The 21614-nt window shown below is 34.7% G+C and overlaps 1 protein-coding gene across 1 annotated transcript in view; it reads right to left on the bottom strand.

Moving 5' to 3' along the window:
- The window catches only part of STT3B (STT3 oligosaccharyltransferase complex catalytic subunit B), an 82770-nt gene that overhangs the window by 32470 nt on the left and 28686 nt on the right, over positions 1-21614 (bottom strand). The window contains exons 2-3 of the mRNA XM_032459363.1: positions 11609-11717; positions 8116-8403 (exon numbers count right to left, since the gene is read on the bottom strand). Of these exons, the coding sequence (XP_032315254.1) occupies positions 8116-8403; positions 11609-11717 (397 nt within the window). The remainder of the gene's footprint in view (positions 1-8115; positions 8404-11608; positions 11718-21614) is intronic.

Raw genomic sequence — 21614 nt, forward strand, 5'->3', positions numbered from 1 at the left:
AAAAAACTTTTAGAGCCAGTAAATGAATTCAGCAAAATAGCAAGATACAAAGACAACACAGTTGCATTTCTATACACTAATAATGAACAATCCAGAAAGGAAATTACCAAAAAAAATGCAATTATAATAGCATCAAAAATAAAACACTGACAACTTAACTTACAAGTTAATGAAGTAAAAGACTTGTACAATGAAAATTATAAAATACTGCTGACAATAAAGAAAATATGAATAAATGGAAACATCCTATGGTCACTGATGGACTGGGAGATGACAATACTATCCAAACTGATCTACAGTCACATTTTGCAATCCAATATCAAAATCCAATTTTTTTTTTTTTGCAGAAGTAAAAACCCCATCCTAAAATTCATATGGAACCTCAAGGGACCCCTGATACCCTAAAGAATCCCCCAAAAGACCAAGAAAGCTGGAAAATAAAAACTTTCCAATTTTAAAACTTACTACAAAGCTGCAATAATCAAAACAGTGCGGTGGTGGCATGAAAACATACATATAGACCAATGGAACCAAATAAAGAACCCAGAAATAAACCTTTGCATATATGGTCAAATGATTCTCAACAAGGTTGCCAAGTCCTTTCAATGGAGAAAGGACAGTCTCTTCAACAAATGGTGCTGGGGAAACTGGACATTAATGTGCAAAATAGTAAGTTGGAGTCTTACCTAACAGCACATACAAAAACTCAAATAGACCTAAATGGAAGACCTAAAACTATAAAACACTTAGAAGAAAACACAGGGCAAAAGTTTCATGACAGTAGATATGGCATAGCAACAAAAGAAAAAGCAGACAAATTTGACTTGATGAAAAAACTTAAAATTTTGTGAATTAAAAGACAATATCAACAGAGTAAAAAAGGCAATCCATAGAACAGGAGAAAACATCTGCAAATCATATATCTCATAAAGGATTAATATTGACAATATACTGAGAACTCCTAAAACGCATCAACAAAAAACCCAAACAATCCAATTCAAAACTTAGCAAGGAAGGGAGGGTACAGCTCAAGTGGAAGACTGCCCGCTTGCCATGCACGAGGTCCTGGGTTCAATCCCCAGTACCTCTCCTAAAAATAAATAATAAACCTAATTACCTCCCTCCTGGCCCAAAAGAAAAAAAAATTAAGCTTTAAAAAAAAAAAAAGGAGCAAGGGACTTGAGTAAACATTTCTCCAAAGATATACAAATGGCCAATAACTACAAAAAAAGATGCCTAACATCACTGATCATTCATGAAATGAAAATCAAAACTATAATCAGATACCATCTTAAATATATTAAGACAGCTTACTACCCAAAACAAACAAGTGCTGGTGTGGATGTGAAGAAATCAGAACCCTGTGTACTGTTCATGGGAATGTAAAACAGTACAGCTGCTACAGAAAACTGTATGGTGGTTCCTCAAAAAATTAAAAATAGAATTACCTTATGATCTGCCAATTTCATTTCTGGGTATGTACTCAAAAGAACTGAAAGCAAGGTCTTGAAGAATGTCCACACAAAAACTTGTACACAGTGTTGTTTGCATCATTATTCATAACAATCAACACATGAAAATAACTCAGTGTCCGTACATAAAAGGTGACATTTTTTATGTAGGTTTTATTTACCAGAATAGGTAAGTCTTCAAACAGAAATTAAGCTAAGTAGGAAGGGAGGAATTGGGAGGTACAAAGTTTCTTTGGGGGATGATGAAATGTTCTGTGAGTAAACAGAAGATAATAAAACCCACTGAATTGTTCACTTCAAAATGGTTAAAATAGTGAATTTATGTTACATGAATTTTGTCTCAATACATTCAAGTTAATTTTTTTAAACACTGAATGGTAATTAACATGCCAGTTAAGGCACTCCTACTCATAATATGTAAAAAGAAAATAAAGAATACAAAACTACATACACAATATCATTTCTGTGTTTCACAAAAACTTCTAAAAATATGACAAAATGCAAATGGTAGTAATACCAGGGTAATGGTTTATTTACATTAGTTTTCTGTTTCTAAATTTCCAACATATAGAATACATTATTTTTAAATTTATTACAAAATGTTTCAAACATACAGAAGAATAGAAAATAAAAGCCATCTAGACTCCCAAATGCAAATATAATACCATATTTACTTTGGATGATTTTACTAAAAAATTTCTTTTTGACATAGTTGAACCTCCCTTCATACCTGTTTCCTCAATATCACTCACCTATACTCTGGAATAACCGCTATTATGAAGTTGGTATATATGATGGATACATGCTGTATTTTTATACTTTCATCATAGATAGGTATAAACAAACAATACACACGGGTTGTACTATTTAAAATTACCATATGTAATTTTACTATATGTAAAATTACTTCAACTTTTATTTTTCCACTTGGCATTATATTGTCAAGATCTATCCATCCATCCATATATATTGTCAAGATATATATTTAACATATAATTTAAATATTATTGAGGGGGAGGGTATAGCTCAGTGGCAGAGTGCCTGCTTAGCATGCACGAGGTCCTGGGTTCAATCCCCAGCACCTCCATCAAAGTAAATAGAGAAATAAATAAACCTAATTACCTCCCCCGTATTTAAAAAAAAAAAAAAGAATAATTTAAAAGATATATTGTGTGTTAGTTAAATGATCTCAAAGATGTTCCAAATCATAAGGTTTTTTCCTCAGCTGTTTGAAAACACTTTTGGGTAAATACAGCAGCATTAGCGGTGCCCTACTGTTTGTCAGCACCTTCATCTCCACGGCTGCTGTTCTTTCTTCTCTCTCAAACTCAAGATCAAGCAACTGTCTATAGGGACTGACTACAACAATTCTTCTCTGGAATTCCTTGACGAAGCATAAACATCCACAAGCTAAGGAGCTTTAAAAGATGTAAAATAATTAAAACATTACTGCAATTCAATTAGCTACCTAAAAATACAGGTAACATGTAAAACAGTGTTCATACATAAAAATTTTGGGCAATTTCCAACATTGAAATAGTATGAGCATAGGCTAAAACAATAAACAAACAAATATATGCAAAGTTTAACTTGAAGACAGTACTAAATAGTACCCTTTTCCCTGTAATAAAACTTCAACTAAGTTTAAATAACCTGGCAATAGAATTCTGGTTTCTGGTTCCACATGTAAGGCACCACTCAGTCTAATAAGCAAAAAGCTGAAGAGACTTGAAAAAGCAGCAACTCTTCCTGGATCTACAAGTGAGGGAATGACACAGGACAATTGCTGCCCTCAACAACGGAGTGACGCGCGCGCAGGAGTCAGTGGTGCAGACAGCTGGGGGCAGGGAGGTGGATAGGAGAACCTGAAGGAATGGCTGGACACTCAGCATGGACACCTAAAAGCTCCAGGATGGGCTGGTCCTGTGGAGGCACCCACAACTATGTTTTATTTGCCTCCAGGATCTTGACCAGATTCTCACAGTAAATACAGGGGGGAAAAAATCCCTTTGTTGCTTCTGGCACAGGGAGGGAACAGGAACCATTCTGAAAATGCCAAAGCATCCTGTTCTCAACGAGGCCCACCCTCAGGAGGAACTATCTACCAGAGCCTAGGCTGCGGGGCTGGGGTGTTAGCAGAGCCCAGGTGACCTGAGGAAGGGAAGTACACAACTCCAGGCAGCTCTAGCCAGCCTCTCCTACCAAAACAGGGAGGGAAAAAAAGAAACACTTGTAAAGTTCACAGTCCAATGTCCTAAAAGGCTCAGACCTAATCACAGGACTATACCTTACCTCCATATTACTAGCAATTACTATCGCTTTTATTTACAGCAATTAATTTTACCTAGTGTATCATGTCTAGCTATGAAGAAAATACTGCGAGGGATACCAAAAGGTGGGGATGCTGAAATGATCAGACCAGGAATTTAAAACTAGGATTAATATGCTAGAGGTTCCAATGGAAAAAGAAGACAGCATGCAAGACAAACGGGCAATGTAAGCAGAGGACTGAAAATCTTACGAAAGCCTCTGATGTGCTGATTAATACTGGCCATGGCTGAGGAAGCATCTCTGAATTACAGGCTGTATCAACAGAAATCTCCAAAAGCAAAGAGAGCAAAGACTGGAAAACATACAATAGAATATCCAAGGACTGTGGAACAACAAAAAAATTGTGACTTACACACAATGGAAATACCAGGAGAGGAGAGAAAGAAACAGAATATTCAAAACAATAATGACTGACAATTCCCCAAATAAAGTCAAACACCACACCAAACTATAGATGCAGAAAGCTCAAACACTAAGCAATAAACACCAAAATAGCCAACTATACCTAGGCATATCTTTTTCAAACTACAGAAAATCAAAGATAAAGAAAAATCCTGAAAGAAGCCAGAGGAGAAGACAGCTTGCCTGTAGAAGGATCAGGGTAAGAATTACAGGACTTCTACTCAGAATCATGCAAGCAGGAGGAGAACAGAGTGAAATATTTAAAGTATTGAGAGAAACAAAACCCCACTAATCTAGAATTTTGTGCTCTGTGAAATTATCCTTCAAAATTAAAGGAGAAATAAAGACATTCTCAAACAAAAACCGAGGGAGTTTGACAGTAGATTTGCCTTGTACTAAGTGCTAAAAGTTCTTTAGCAAAAAGGAAAATAACATAGATCAGAATCTTAGATCTACATAAAGGAAGACCATCGAAGACAGAATAAGTAAAGGTAAATTTAAAACTTTTAGTTTTCTTATTCTTAATTGATCTAACAGGTAAGTCTGTTGAAAATAATAAAACCAACAATGTATTCTGTTACATATGCTTCTATATAAGTGAAATGAAAGAAGTAGTGACACAAGGGATAAGAGGGAAGAATTAGGATTATTTTGTTACTAGAAGGTCCTCACACTATCCTTGAAGTGGTACAGAAATTGTGGGTTTGGTTCCAGATCACTACAATGAAGAGAGTATTACAGTAAAGGAAGTCACACGAGTTTGTTTCCCAGAGTACCTAAAAGCTACGTGTACACTGAACTGTAGTGTATTAAGAGTACATTATGTCTGAAAAAACAACATACTATATCACTAAAAAATGCTAACCATTATCTGAGCCTTTAGGGAGTTGTTATCTTTTTGCAATAGTAACATCAAAGATCATTGATCACAGATCACCACAGCAAATACAATCATTTACAAGTCTGAAATACTGTGATAAATACCAAATGTGACAAAGACATGAAGTGAGCAGATACTACTGGATAAACGGCGCTGATAGACTTGCTTGATGCAGGGAAGCCACAAACCTTTAATTTGTAGAAGTGCAGTTATCTGTGAAGTGCAATACAACGAGGTATGCCTATATAGTATTCTTTGAATGGGGACTTGGGTTAGCTATAAACATACACTGCAAACTATGGCAATGACTAAAAATAGTTTTTTAAAAAAAGCATAATAACTGATACGCCAGAAAAGGCAAGAAGACAATTACATAAAATGCTCAATTAGAACCACAGAAGGCAGAAAGAGAGTAAAGAACAAAAATAAAATAAAGAATTAGGGTGCCAAATAGAAAATAGTAACACACATGATAAATATTAATCCAGCTAATAATCAATAATCACTTTGATCATCAATGGTCTAAATGCACCAATTAAAATACAAATTTTCAGGGTGGATCAAAAACCACGACCCTACTATATGTTGTCTACAAGAAACCCACTTGACATATGAAGATACAAACAGACTGAAACAGATGGCAAAAAAGATATATCATGTTAACACTAATCAAAAAAATGCAAGAGTAGCAATATTAATTTCAGACAGAGCCAACTTCAAAGCAAGGAACATTTTCAGAGATAAAGAAGGGCACTGAATTAATTCTCAAAGACATAACAATCCTTAAATTATATGTGCCTAAGAGACAGCGTCAAACTACATGAGGACATAACTGACGGAACTGCAAGGGTAAATGCATGAATCCACTATCGTAACTGGAGACTTAAAAACCCCTCTCTCAGAAATGGATGGATCCAGCACGTAGAAAATCAGTAAGGACATAGTTGAACTCAACAACACCATCAATCAACTGGATACTGAATGTAACAGACATCTAAAGATGACTTCATTCGAGTAACAGCAGAATACATATTCTTCTTAAGCCTACAGGGAACATTCACCAAGATAAGCCACACTTGGGCCTTAAACACATCTTAACAAATTAAGACAATAAAAATCATATAATGTGTACTCTTAGCCCACAATGGAATTCAAATAAATATCAATTATAGAAAAATAACTAGAAAATCTCAAAATCTCAAAAAATATGGGGGGTATACATTTAAGTAAATACATGGGTCAAATAAAAAAACCTCAAGAGAAATTTTACAATACTGTTAACTTGAAAAATGAAAACACAACTTATCACAATGAGTGGGATGCCCAGAAAGCAGTGCTCACAGGGAAATTTACAGCAATGAATACGTATAATAGAAAAAGACAGATTTAAAACAATGAAGTTTCCACTTTAGGAAAATAGAAAAAGAAGGGCAATTTAAATGCAAAGGGAGCAGGAGAAAAGAAGTAAGAATTAGGGCAGAAATCAATGAAAGTAAAAACAGGAAATTTATACAGAAAAATCAATGAAACCAAAAACTGGTTCTTTGAAAGCTCAATAAAAATCGTTAAGCCTCTAGCCAAGGCTAACCAAGAAAAAAAGACACAAATACTAACACTGGAAATGAAAGAAGGAAATCACTACAGATGTCATGGACATTTATTAAAAGGATAATAAAGGAGTGCAATGAAAAACTCTATCCACAAATTTGATTACCTAAATGAAATGGACCAATTCATAGAAAGATAAAATATAAAATATGCCAACATTCAAACAAGAAGAAACAGACAATCTGAATAAGGCCTCTATCTACTAAAGAAATAGAATCAATCAATAATTAATAATCTTCCAAAACAGAAAGCACCAGACCAAGCTGGATTCACTGATGAATTCCACCAAACAGTAAAAAAGAAAAAAAAAAAAGCAATTCTCTACAATCTCTTTCAGAAAACAGGAGCAGAGGCAGTACTTCCTAACTCATTCTACAAGGCCAGCACTGTCCTAATACCAAAACCAAAGACATCACAAGAGAACTACAGACCACCATCTCTCTAACACAGATGCAAAAATCCTCAATAAGATATCAGGAAATCAAATCCAGCAAAGTGTTGTAATTATATATCACATGACCAAATGAGATTTATCCCAAGTAAGAAACATTGGTCCAACTTTTGAAAATTAATTAATGTAATTAATCACATCCAAAGGTCAAAGGAAAAAGATCATGTAACTACATTTGACCCTTGAACCAGGCAGGGGTTGGGGCACCCCCCCATCAAAAGTCTACATGTAACTTAACAGTAGGCCCTGCATAATGTGCAGTTCTACACCTGTAGATTCGACAAGCCTTGGATCCTATGGACCGTAGTATGTATTTACTGAAAAACATCCATGTGTAAGTGGACCCGCACAGTTCAAACTCATGTTGTTCAAGGGTTAACTGTGTACCAATAAATACAGAAAAAGCATTTGACAAAATCCAACATGCATTCATGATAAAATGCCTCAGCAAACTATATAGGGTGGAACTTTCTCAACTTGATATATATTACCTACCAAAAAAATCTATAGCTAACATCACATTTAATAGTGAGAAACTCAAAGCTTTCCCACTAAGAGAAGAAATAAGGCAAGGATGTCTCCTCTCATCACTCCTTTTCAACATCGTATTGAAAGTACTAATATAGTAAGTCAAGAAAAGGAAATAGAAGGTACAAAAATTGGGAAGGAAGAAATAACCTGGCAACAGCAAAATAATGCAAGATTCATAAGCAGAATTCAAAATCCTAAGCCACTGAACCACATTTCAATTTTCCTAAGTATTTCCGACTCATCTTCCACTCCAAAAAAGAAACAAAATCAATACTTTATTTTCTGACAGCCTCCTTATTGGAGCTATGACTTATGCATTATGAACAGTAACTGATTTCTCTGTATGCAACTATAACTGATAAAAGACGAATGCTGTACAACAGCATTTCAGCAGAAAGTTCATTTGTATTAACGACCGCAAAACGTTAAGTGTTACTTACCCACAGGTAATATGTGAACTGAAGTGCAAAAATAGCAATGCCTTCGTTATCAAAGGATCCAGCTACTGACCGAGAAATGTAGCCTGGTACAATAGCAATAAAACAAGCAGCTAAAAGTCCCGCTCCTTGGTTCCAAAGTTCTCTGGTAAGCAGGAAAGTGGATATAGATGTAAGGCCGCTGAAAGTGGGTGCAAGGAACACACACACATCTCTTATGTGAACTGTTATGTTCAATGTATTTAAAATCCAATGGATAAGGCCGGCTGTTATCATCAGCCCTGGGTAAACCTAAGAAGAAAAAACGGAAAATTTAATTACATATAAAATGAAGTAGCTGAAAAAACGAACATAATTCTTTTCTTTATTATTACATATTGTTTATAGTAAGTTTGAGAATAAGCTCTCAAAACAGTTTGCCTTTTTCGCACACTACAAAGTTAAATGTTCTTTTGGATTGGATACAAATATAAAGCTCTTACGTGTAGAGATACATATTTAAGTAAATGAAGAAAGATGAGAATGAATGACTGATTAAAAGTGAAGAGGTTCAACAATGGAAAGCTAGGTAACTTTCTTACTGATCCCACTACCTTTTCACTATAAAATACGGTCCTAATCTAACATATTCCTAAATTTGGGGTTTTAACATGCTCCAGTTTTGCCCCTACTTGTGTTTAAGGGATTGAGGAAAAGGACAGAAGATAAAAAAAAGTTATGTGCAATATTATCCAAGTGCTATTTATAAATGATTCTTCCCTCCTTTCCAAGCCAAGGTTTGGAAAGTGAACAACTCTAGCTGGGAGAAGAAGCACTTGTTAGCTGGTAAATTCAAACATTTTGAGATTCCTGGAAGGTTAAATGTTTTTATACTTCTTAAAATATTTAGGGTGGAAAGGAAGTAATAAACTAGAATAGGCCAGCGTTCCTCACCCTCCCTCTAAGAGAGCAACATGAAACATTAAGAGGATTCAGAGAACAATACACAGGACATTAGCCGTAGCCATTAATGCTCAGTCAATGATTAAAACGTGTATTTACATTTCCATCCTTATCTAAATCCTAGAAGATTCTGTTCTTTCTCCATCACTGAAACCACAAAGCATGTTATAAATTTCCTTTCCTAGCCACACTACTTAAAACTGCAAACTACCCGTGCTCCTTAACCCGCCCCCTTGCTTCTTCTCCATAGCACTTAACACCATTTCACATTCTATTTATTTTACTCACTTACTTATTGTCTATTAACTAAACACCCTCACAAGATATAAGCTCCAGAACAGTAAGAAACATTTCCCCATATCCAGAGAAGGACAACTGGCACAGAATGGATCTCAGTATCTGCTGAATTCATGGAAGGAGAGCTGGATAAAGAAGGGGGAAAAAAGCGTGGCAATCATCATCATTTTTAAACGTTAAAATTTTATTCTATTTCATATACAGGTCCCACTGTATGACTGTTAGCAATATTCAAAGAAAATGGAAATGAATTTGAAAATATCTCTAAATATGGCAGACTGAACTGGCATACAAAATACAGACAAAATACATAGGATTATAGGATGAAAGGACCAAAAAACCTTAAACAAACAAATAAACAAAACCACCCAGTAACAAAAGGCCTATTTAAAGTCAAAAGGAAGGAAGTCCTCCAGGTTCCAAACACAAAGAAGACATTCAAACTAGGTACTGATACCATGGGAGTGCAAAAACAGAAAACAACAAAAACAAAACACTCGAGGCCTGATACACCCCCCCCCCTTAGGTACTTAAGGTTGTGGGGGGGAGTGGCTATCATTTAACACAGGGGTCAAAGAAAAGGCCTAACTCCTGGCACAAAGCCAGGCCCTGTTTATGAAACTAGACTAGACAAATTCTACCCATCCATCAAGGGAAGCAGTAAGGAACCTTCACCTTACTTTCAAAGCTTTGAATTGAAACAAAACAAGAAATAAACTCATTCATCACATGGGTGAATATGGGTTCCACATTTATAACAACTTCAGGTATAAAAAACCTCAAGCTGAGAAATAACCTCTAAAAAGTGTCCTAGAAGCAATGAAACCTCTAAGGGATCCAGCAAAGGCAAATGAGAAAGATTATTCTAAGGATGGTCCCAGATACCAGGACACCGGAGTCTCAGAAAACAAACTTTCACTGATTATGAATTCAAGATAAAAAGTTGTAAACACACCAGGAAACATACTATACTATCAAAAATTAACACAATTCGGCATCTATGACAGTATTCACACCACAAACAGTGTAGATAAACCCATCTCCCACATCTCTCACCATTCAATACCATTCTAATCCACCCTGGAGACCATCATGACTATTCTCCTGGTATCTTTATCTATTTACACTGAAGATAAGAGGATGCCCCAGATTATAAACACAACATCCTACTACCATGGAAAACATTCCTTCCAAACATAAAGGGAACATTTATAAAATTTGGCTGTATCTTGGGCCACAAATCAAGTCTCAATAAAGTTCAAAGGATTAAAATCACAGAATTTATTTTCTAATCACAATATATTTGAAGTATAAAGCAAAAAAAGATAACCAGGAAAATCTCTTATGTTTAAAAGTTAAACATAATCCTAAGTGACCCACGAATCAGGGGAAACTAAAATACATTTTCACTTGAATGATAATGAAAATATTCTATATCAAAACTTATGCAATATAGCTAAAACAAAGATTATTTGGAAATCTACAGCTTCAAAAGTGAATAGTAACAAAGAAAAGTTGAAAATTATTGAACAACTATCAGGAAGTCAGATAAAAACATCAAAAAAAACTCAAGAAAGGAGGAGGAAATAAACTGAAATTAACACAACAAAAGACCATTATTTAATAGAGATAATCAACAAAGTCAAAGTTTCTTTGGGTTAAGAAATCTAAAATTGATAAATCTCTGCCAAAATTGATCAAGAAAAAAATACTAAACATATTTCCCCAATAGGTATCTCGTCTTTCACTTTCTCTTCAATATTCTTCTTACATCCCAAATCCTGAAAACATCTTCCCTTATGTCATCTTCCGGACATTATAATCCCCCATGAACTGTGATCAACATTCAATTACCTGGAGTAATTTAAAACAGATTTGGGACCTGGAAAATTAGAATTACCTGACTCTTCTACATTTCTATTTCCTTCCCCCAGTTTTTTTTTTCTATAAAGTTACTATAGAACAAAACAGAAACACAAATAACCTGAACTTAATACTGTGACAAGAGATCCTCCTCCTAGCCTCCTTGACAGAAGTAGCGGCTAGTATGAGATAAGCCAAAAACAGGTGGAGGGGTGAGAAGAAGAGTGTCAAGAAAAGAGGTGTAGAAAACTAAATACTAGATAATCAGGCACAGAAAAATGTATTCGGTAACTATACAAAGCTTTCAAGAATCGCCATTACCTTAGTGATTAATGATTTACTCAAATAACTGAAAGATTTTAAGGTTAACATAAGTAGTTGCAAATATACTTACAGTACCACCTACTATTCTTCCTAGTGGATACCATGCTCTTTCATCAAACCAATTTAAAAATTCATAGAACCCATGGGACGCAAGATGATGTGTTGATCTATAGTTAAACCTAGAGAAAACAGGAAAAAGAAGAAATGTTATAAAGCTTTGCTTACTAGGAAGAAATAGCTATATCTTTCTAATATTATAAATACAAATGTCTTTACATTAACTCTATGGCTATGTAAATACATCTTTTATAATAATTTTCCTCAACTCTGAGTAACAGATTATTTTCCAAGAAGTAAGCTTATACCTCTAATATAATTAAAAACAAAAACATGCCCCACAAAACACAAGTCTACAAAACTCAAATTAATAATAATAATAATATCTGGAGAATGTCATTCTAAGTGAAGTAAGCCAGAAAGAGAAAGAAAAATACCATATAAGATCACTCATATGTGTAATCTAAAAAAAAAAAAAATAATAATAATAATAAATTAGTAATGCTCAAATTAACATCTGGCCATTGCTTGGGGCACAGGTGGCAATGATAAATACACAATATAATGTCTCTAAAGTACTCAGAGGCTATTGAATTAATGCCAACCCTTCTCAAACTTTTCCAAAAAATTAAAGAAACAATTCCAAAATCATTTACAAGGCCAGCATTACCTTGATACTCAAGTCAAACAAGGACACAACAAGAAAAGAAAATCACAGACCAGTGTCCCTGATGAACAAAGATGCAAAAATCCTCAAGAAAATACTAGCAAATCTAATTCAACAGCACATTAAAAGGATCATACACCATAATTAACTGAAATTTATCCATGGGAGTCAAGGATGGTTCAAAATACAAAAATTAATAAATTTGGTACATCATTAACAGAATGAAGGATAAAAATCATATGATCATCTCAACAGAAGCAGAAAAGGCATTTGACAAAATTCAACATCCTGTCATAACAAAAACTAAAAAATTAGGTACAGGAGAAATGTACCTCAACATGGTAAAAGCCATATATGACAAGCCCACAGCTAGCATCATACTCAGTGGTGGAAAGTTGAAAGCTTTTTGTCTAAGATTAGAAGCAAAACAAGGATGCCCACTCTCACCCTTCTATTCAAAACAATACTGAGGTCCTAGCCTGAGCAATTAGACAAGAAATAAAAGGCATCCAAATAGGGAAGGAAGAATTAAAACTGTTTGCAGATGACATGATCTTATATACAGTAAACTCCAGACTTCACTAATGCAGTTGAAGGATACAAAAATCAACATTACAAAGTCAGTTGCATTTCTATACACTAACTATGAACTATCTGAAAGAGAAATTAAGAAAGTAATCCAATTTACAACAGTATCAAAATCAATAAAATATTTAGGAATAAATTTAACTAAGGAGGTGAAAGGTCTGTACACTGAAAATTAAGACACCGATGAAAAAAGACACAAACAAATGGGAAGACATTCCATGCTCATGGACTAGAGAAAGTAATATTGTTAAAATGTCCATATCACCCAAAGCAATCTACAGTCAATGCAATCCCTATAAAACTTCCAATGGCATTTTCCACAAAAATAGAAAAATAACCCCAAAATTCATACAGAACCCCCCCAAATCCTGAAGAGGCAAAGTAATCTTGAGAAAGAAGAACAAAACTGAAGGCATCACACTCGCTGATACAAAGCTATAGTATAATACCTGCATAAAAAGACAGATCATGGAACAGAATACAGAGCCTAGAAATAAAACCCCACTTTTACAGTCAACTAACCTTTGACAAAGGCACCAAGAACAAATGAGGAAAGAACAGTCTCTTCAACAAATGGTGTCAGAAAACTGATACTACATAAAAAAGGATGAAACTGGACCCTTATCTTAGACCACACACAAAAATTAACTCAAAATGGATTACTGACTTAAATGTGAGTCTGAAACCATAAAACTCCTAGAGAAAAACAGAAAAATCTCCTTGACCTTGGCCTTGGCAATGATTTTTGGGGATATGACACCAAAAACAAGCAGGAAAAGCAAAGGCAACAAAAATAAAAACAAACAAGTGGGACTATATCAAAACTAAAATGCTTGTGCACAGCAAAGAATAAACAATATGAAAAGGCAACCTATAGAACGAGAGAAAATGCTCGCAAACTATGTATCTAGTAAGAAATTAATATCTAAAACATATAAGGAATTCACACTTAATAGCTAAAACAAAAAATACCCACAAAAATCTGATTAAAAAAGGGTCAAAGAACCTGAAGACATTTTCCTAGAGATATATACATGGCCAACAGGTGCATGAAAAGGTGCTCAACATCACTAATCATTAGAGAAATGCAAATCAAAACCACAATGAGCTACACCTCACACCTGTTAGGATGGCTATTACCAAAAAGACAATAGGTAACAAATCAAGGATGTGGAGAAAAGGGAAGTCCTAGTACAGTGTTGGTGGGAATGTAAATTTACACAGCCATTGTGGAAAACAGTGTGGAGATTCCTTAAAAAATTTAAAAATAGAACTATCGTATGATCCTATTTCTGGGCATACAGGAGGCCCTTGAACAATGTGGGCGTTAGGGGTGTCAGCCCTCTGCACAATCGAAAATCTGCACATGACTCATAGTCAGCCCTCCATATACTTGGTTCCTCCACATCTGCAGTTCCTCTGCATCTGTGGATTCAATCAACTGCGGAATGTATTTATTACTGAAAAAATCCATGTATAAGTAGACCCATGTAGTTCAAACCTGTGATGTTCAAGGGTCAACTGTATATCCAAAGGAGAAAAAGTCATAGAAGAGATACCAGGATTTCCATGTTCACTACAGCATTACTCATAATAGCCAAGAAAACCTAAGTGTCTGCTGATAGAGAAATGGATAAAGAAAATGTAGTTTTATATATATATAATGGAATATTATTCAGCCACAGAACAGAAGGAAATCTTGCCACTTGTGATTTTTAACAACATGTATGAGACTGGAAGGCATTTATGCTAAGTGAAATAAACCAGAAAGAAAAATACTATATGGTATCACTTATATGTGAGCTTTAAAAAAGTTTAACTCAGAAACAGTAGAATGGTGGCTGCCAGGGTATAAGGGACAGGACAAATGGGGAGAGGTAGGTCAAAGGGTACAAACTTCAGTTATAATATGAATCAGTTCTAAGGATCAGCAAGGTGGCTGTAGTTAGTAATACTGTATTGTGTACTTGAAATTTGCTGAGGAGGTGAAATCTTAAGAGTTCTCTCACACATGAAAGGAACTATGTGAGGTGACGGATATGTTAATTAAATTGTGGCAATCATTTCACAATATGTATGTATATCTCAAATCATGCAGCACACATTAAATACATACAACTTTATTCATCAGTTGTATCTAAATAAAGCTGGAAAAAAAGTTATATGAAAAATAAAGAAATCTAAAGGTAAATCCAGTTTTTACATTTATCTTTAAAAAAGAATCACTATGCCCCAGAGACGTTAGGGAAAAACACAGAAAACTTCATACACACCTCAATAAATTTCAAAATGCTAAGGATAAAGTGCAATTTATAATCATTCATAGAAAATAAACAGATTTTCTCCAAAAGAGCATCAATCAGTTGGAATCACTAAATGCTATAAAGACAATGGAAAAATATACCCAAATTTCTGACTTAGGGTAAAGGATTCTAAAATCAGAATTTAAAGTAAAACAAGTTTGTTTTCCAGTAACAGGGAAAAGTAAGCTAATGCTAGAAATCCTAGCACCCTCCAAGAATAATTAAGTATCAGAGCTAATTTTAAAAGGGAAATTCCCAAATGCTAGAAACAAGTATTTATTGTACTTAAAGGTGGGACCTTGGAAAGATTGTCCTTTCAGAGATTAAAAAAAAAAAAAAAAAAAAAAAAAAAAAATACACACCAGCATGGAAGTGGCAAAGTTTCTCTTCCCAAGAGAAGACTCCCATAAAAAAAGGTAAACTCTTAACCTTTGCACCATGCACGATAGTCTAAATTTATGAGGAATCTCCAAGTCAAGAAGTTAACACTGAAACAAAGGTCCAAAACCTTGTATTAACAGTAAAAGCAAAAACCAAAAATAACTCGAGACTCAAATAAGCTCATAAACAAAAATTACAAACTATAAGAGGTAGAGAATCACCCTTCAAAGCACAACAGGAAAAGTAACATCCTTAAAACTCATGAAAATATTTCAATGACAGAAGCCCTTGTATTTTAGCAAGAATCAAAGTTTTACATTTCAAACGTAATTTTTCACTTAAAAAAAAAAAAAGGGACTCCAAGGGATTATTGTTTTGAAAACTAAGAAACATGGGATTCTAACTTCATAATCAAAGTTGTTCTGAGTGATATTTTTTACTTTTAATTTTACATAATTCTTGACCTCTCCCTCTTTGTTGAATCATTCTCCTCCTTTGGCTTTTATAACTACAACAATCTCCTGATTTTTACCCCACATTTCCAGTCCTCTTCTCTGATTTCTGTATAGGCAGCCTCCTCTACCCAGGACCCTCTCGTTAACTCTAACTCATCCTCAAGAGATGTCAGTCATACCCACAATTTGTTAATGTTATCTCCCTGTCTACATGGTGTGGGGTTTTTTTTTTCCCCCTTGAGCATCACAAAGACATCTCAAACTCAAATATTCAACTAAAGTCATGATCAGACACCACCTATCCACCCGTAAAATAAATACACTGTGTCTGCTTTTAGTGTTTTCTAGCAATTGTCCACAGTTTTCCTCCTCTGATACTAGCACTGTGATCCACGCTGTCATTTCCTAACCAGACTACAGTAGTCCCTAATCCTCCCACTACATCCATTTTGCCCACCTAATTCCCCAATCTGTTACCATGTCTCAACAAAGAACATGCTTTCAAAATGCAAATGTGATCATATAGCAACCCTCCGCTCAACTTGTTCAAGGCCTTCATCTCTTAAAATTAAAGGAAAGGAGACTTCATGTAACAAAACCACAGCCACATATGCTCTAGCTCTGACATAACCGAGTCTCATCTCACATCTCTATCTCCCTTCTTTCCACATACCCATCTTTCAGTCCTCCAGGCTCACCTTTCCCCTCCTATCTCAGGATCTTCAGACTGCCAATTCCCTTTCCCTGGATCACTGATATCCCCTCTTAGCCTAAATAACTCATCCTTCAAACTCCAGCATGTTTCTAAGGGATGCTGTTCTAACAGAAAAGGTTCAATGTACTTTTTTCTTCCTAGCACTTGACACAAATGCAATTGCACATTAGTTTACCTGATAAATATTTACCTCACTAGATAAATACTCCCATGAGGGAAGCACCTAGCACAGCACCTGCTACACAGGAGCCCTCGAATATTTGTTGAATGAATAATTGATTTCATAAATGTTTTAAAATGGAAATGAAGTACAATCTAGACAGCTTCCCAATGTCAATTTTAAATGGTACCCCCGAAGTTACAGACTAAAACCAATTTAACTATACTTCCTGAGATCCAAGCCTGAAGGCAGAAAGAGTTAAACAAGCAAGCTCATTAAGAAGATTCTATAGAAAACCTGAAGTGTCTAAAAACTAAACATAAATGGATGTAGAATGTATTTAGTCCTATTTTATCCCCAGGGTCAAGTCAATCCTAGTATGCAAGGCTCCCACAACTCATTCTTATATACCCATTTTCTTTTATTTTCAGTTAATTTCCTCCTGCTTGCCGTTCATTTTTCTATCTTATTTTCTGGCCCAGTTTCCAACCTACCACTAGGAATGGTTTTCCAAATGCCCTTATGGGTTTCCCCTCCTATCTCCTGGAGGTAAAACAACAGGACTGTAAGGAAGGGCGGCACACTCCTACTTCACTGGGCACTTCCAATGTAACAGCGGTCAGTCACTCTTTTCCTTTTAGGCTCATAATACAGTACCCACCCCACCCCTATCCTCTCCCATAAACATACCACTCACTACCACTCTACTAATCAGCCCCGTCTGATAGCTAAATGAACTCTCTGACTACAGTAACTGTGTCGACATCTCCTTATAGTTTTGATTTGCATTTCCATGATGCCTTCTGAGGCTGAACACTTCTCATACATTAACTGTCCATGAAATTTCCTCTTAAGGATGTGCTGAAGTACTTTGCATCTTTTTCTAGTTAATTCAACTCAGTTCTTTATATTATTTTTTGTCGGTTATATGAGTTATAAACTGTTCTCATTATGTATCTTCTCTTCACTCATAATGGTATTTTTTAAAGAACAGAAAATTCTTGACATAAACCTAATTTATCAAGTTTGTGCTATGGGTTATTGCTTTTTTCTGGTTAAAAAAGCTTTTTTTTTTAAACTGCCCCAAGGCCATAAAGATTTTCTTCTTCATGACAATTCACAGTTCAAACTTACTTATTTAGGTGCTTAATACACCTGGAATCAATTATTTCATGTGAGAAATAGGGGTTCAACTTTATTTCCTCTGTATAAGTAACTGTTTCCAAACTGCTGTACAGTTTCACCTCTATCATACACTAGGGTTCATTAATGGGTGGGTCTGTTTCTGGATTCTATTCTGTTCGAGTGGTCTCTACATCTATTCTTGCACCTGATAATATGCAAACTTTTAAATTAGAGCTTTAAATAAAATCCTGATATCTGGCAGAACATTGTAAAACTATGCCTTTGATTTTGTCCTTTTGCATAACCACATACATTTTTAAATAAGCTTGTCAAGTTCACCCCAAAAAAAATCATGCAGGGGTTTTGATTGAAAAGTCCATTTACTCCACATGTTAATTCAGGGAGAATTAACAACTTTACAATACTGACTCATCCAACCCATAAATATAGTTCATCTCCTTCATTTAGGTCTTCTTTAATGTCTCTCCAGAAAATGTATAATTTCACCTTAGCGGTCTTACACATCTTTGCTTAGATTTATTCTCATTTTTAATGTTACCTTCATTTATTTAAAAAAAATTCTGCTTGACACACAGACAGGTATCTCTTGATTTTTTCACACTGACTTTATAACCAGAAAATTGCAAATGCATACTAATTCTAATCGTTTATCACTAGATTCCTTTAGACTTTAAATTTGAAAATCAAACATCCCTGACACTATGTTAAAAACAGAGATGTCTCAAAGACTACAAATTTCAAGTTTTTAAAGCCCTGTTATAAGAGGTAATATTTTGTCCCCACCTCATTCTAACCCATTATCATCCCTTATAAATGCCAATCTTTTCAATTAGTAGAAAATACATTAATTTCATTCAAAGTAAAGAAATTTAATTGTCATAATTAAGATATGCAATATGAAATTTCAAAATGGAATAAACTACTGCACTTCAAACTTTAAAGGCTTGGAAACTTTATTCAAATAAAATCTTCATAAAACATAAAGAGGATAGATAAAAGTATCTTTTAAAAGATACTTAAGCCCAAATTTATAACATTTATTAGTAAGTCAATCAATAAGAACAACTAGGTTCAGTGAACACAGAATCTTAAACTCGAGGTTATATAGTATAGTTGCAAGTGACACTAACCACATCATCAAATTCATTTTGATATTTTGTTTTGGTTAACAAAATTGTAAAAAATTTGACTCAAGATGTAACTGTCAAACACCAGTCATTTTTTTATAACGCTTTCCTTGCTGTTAAAGGTATTGTTCAATTAAATGATATGGAAGTTTGAAGCCTAGCAGAAAATTTTAATTCAAGATTGAATAACTATACATACACACACATACAAAAATTATTTTATATATACATGTGTGTATATACACTGAACCAGAAGCACTACAAATCTAAATTTATAACACTGTGCTACAGATTCAGTTGTTACTATGTGTATACTACAAGTACTGTCTAGTTATTTTCTTTTATATGAATTCCCAGGAAACCTCAGTTGAAGTATTAAAAACCCAATCCAAACTAATTATACATTTTTCCAAAGAAGACATACTAATAGCAACAGGTGCATGAAAAGATGTTCAACACCCTAATCACCTAGGGAAATGCAAATCAAAACCACAATGACATACCACCTCATACCTGTCAGAAAGGCTATTATTAAAAAGACAAGAAGTAAGTGTTGGCAAGAACGTGGAGAAAAGGCAACCCTCGCACACTGTTGGTGGAATGTAAATTGGTGCAGCCACTATAGAAGACAGAAGGGAAGTTCCTCAAAAAATTAAAAATAGTACAACCATATGATCCAGCAATTCCACTTCTGGATACTAATCCAAAAGAAATGAAATCACTATCTCAAAGAATTATCCACATGCCCATGTTTGTTGCAGCATGGCCAAGACATGGGGACAAACTGAGTGTCCACTGACAAATGAATAAAGAAAATGGTGTGTACACACTCACACACATTATTCAGCCCCCAAAAAGGAAGGAATCCTGCCATTTGTGACATCAAGGATGGACCTTGAGAGCATTACAGTAAGTGAAATAAGTCAGAGAGAAAGACAAATACTGTCTGATCTCATTTATATGGACTCTGAAAAACCCCACAAAACTCAGAGAAGGGACGGCTGGTTGTCAGAGAAGGATTGGGGGGGGGATGGGTGGAGGTAGTCAAAAGGTTCAAACTCCCAGTTATAAGATAAATAAATCCTGGGGATGAGTTAACAATACTGTATTATATATTTGAAAGTTGTTTAAATCTTAAAAGTTCTCATCACAAGAAAAAGTAATCTGTAACTAGGTGTGGTAATGAATGTTAATTAATTAAACTTACTGTGGTAATCATTTCATAATATATACACATATGAAATCATTACGTTGTCTATCTAAAACGACATTGTTACATGGTAATTACATCTCGATTAAAAAAAAAGAATGGAAGGGGGAGTTAATAACTAGGGGGGAAAAAGTCCAAAATCAATATAAATTGACCACACAACTACTCTTCTCCACTACAGTAAATAATCAAAAAAAGAATGTATCTAATCAATCTTTTACTTCACTTCTTATGAGAAATGAATTTTAGCCTGGTCTTTCTTAGCAATTTATTCCATCTACATAGAAAGCCACCACAGCCATACATTTTATTCTTTATGCAATCCCCTCAAACCAGTGATTCATTCTTGAAGAAGTCTTCTCTAATGCTCCATCCTCCCTTCCCTGGTCCACTTAAAAAAAAAAAAAAAAAAAAGCCCAGACTTTTTTTTTTTAAATCCTCGTGAATAGCCTTAGTTTAATTCTTCTTCATCCCAGGGAACCCTTCAAAACCTAAGACAAGTTTACGTGCTTGATTTAGGGAGAAGAAACTACCTCCTAAAGCAGTAAGATGAGATTACACGATGGAAGTCCATGTATGGAAAATGGTTCTACTTCTTGGGTTCTAGCAGAGTTATCAGTACAACACTTGTATTCCAAACATTACAGCTTAAATAGCAACTTTACAAACTGGCTTAAATTTATACCATATTGTTTCCTTAGGAAAACAGACACTAAGTACCAACCCATTTGTAAACTAGGGCTGCCCTCGTGAACATGGAGGGAAGGTGCTGCCTCTGCATTTTCCTTCTACAGATCTTGTTGGAGACCTAACCACTTGGTAATGCTTGGTTTTCGGTGTGTTAGTTCATCTTTCTTTATAGTCAAACACCTAATGTACATTCAAAACAACAAAAGCTCATGATTATGTACTGAAACAAAATACCACAATACACCCTTAATCTTAAAGGTTAAAAAAGTTTTATACCTCAGTCTTAAATTTAACCAAAACCTTTTCCATCTTCAAGAGGAAACTTTTGAGGTGGGAACGGGCTTTGTACGTTTCATTAACGTTTCCAGTTCTCTATAAAAAATATGGCATTGTATCAAAAAAATAAAATTGGAAAATATGTAAGAATAAACTAAGGAGAAGAACAGTACATTCTTAGCTTTAAAGCTGTGACCAACCTGAAGGCACCTAAGGCCTCTGTGACTAGCTTTTGAAACATAACATATGGTATGTGTAGAATGTGAGCTAGAGAAGTTGAGAAATAAAGGTCACAATTTAT

Source organism: Camelus ferus, chromosome 17 (genome assembly GCF_009834535.1).
Source record: "Camelus ferus isolate YT-003-E chromosome 17, BCGSAC_Cfer_1.0, whole genome shotgun sequence".
NCBI lineage: Eukaryota > Metazoa > Chordata > Mammalia > Artiodactyla > Camelidae > Camelus > Camelus ferus.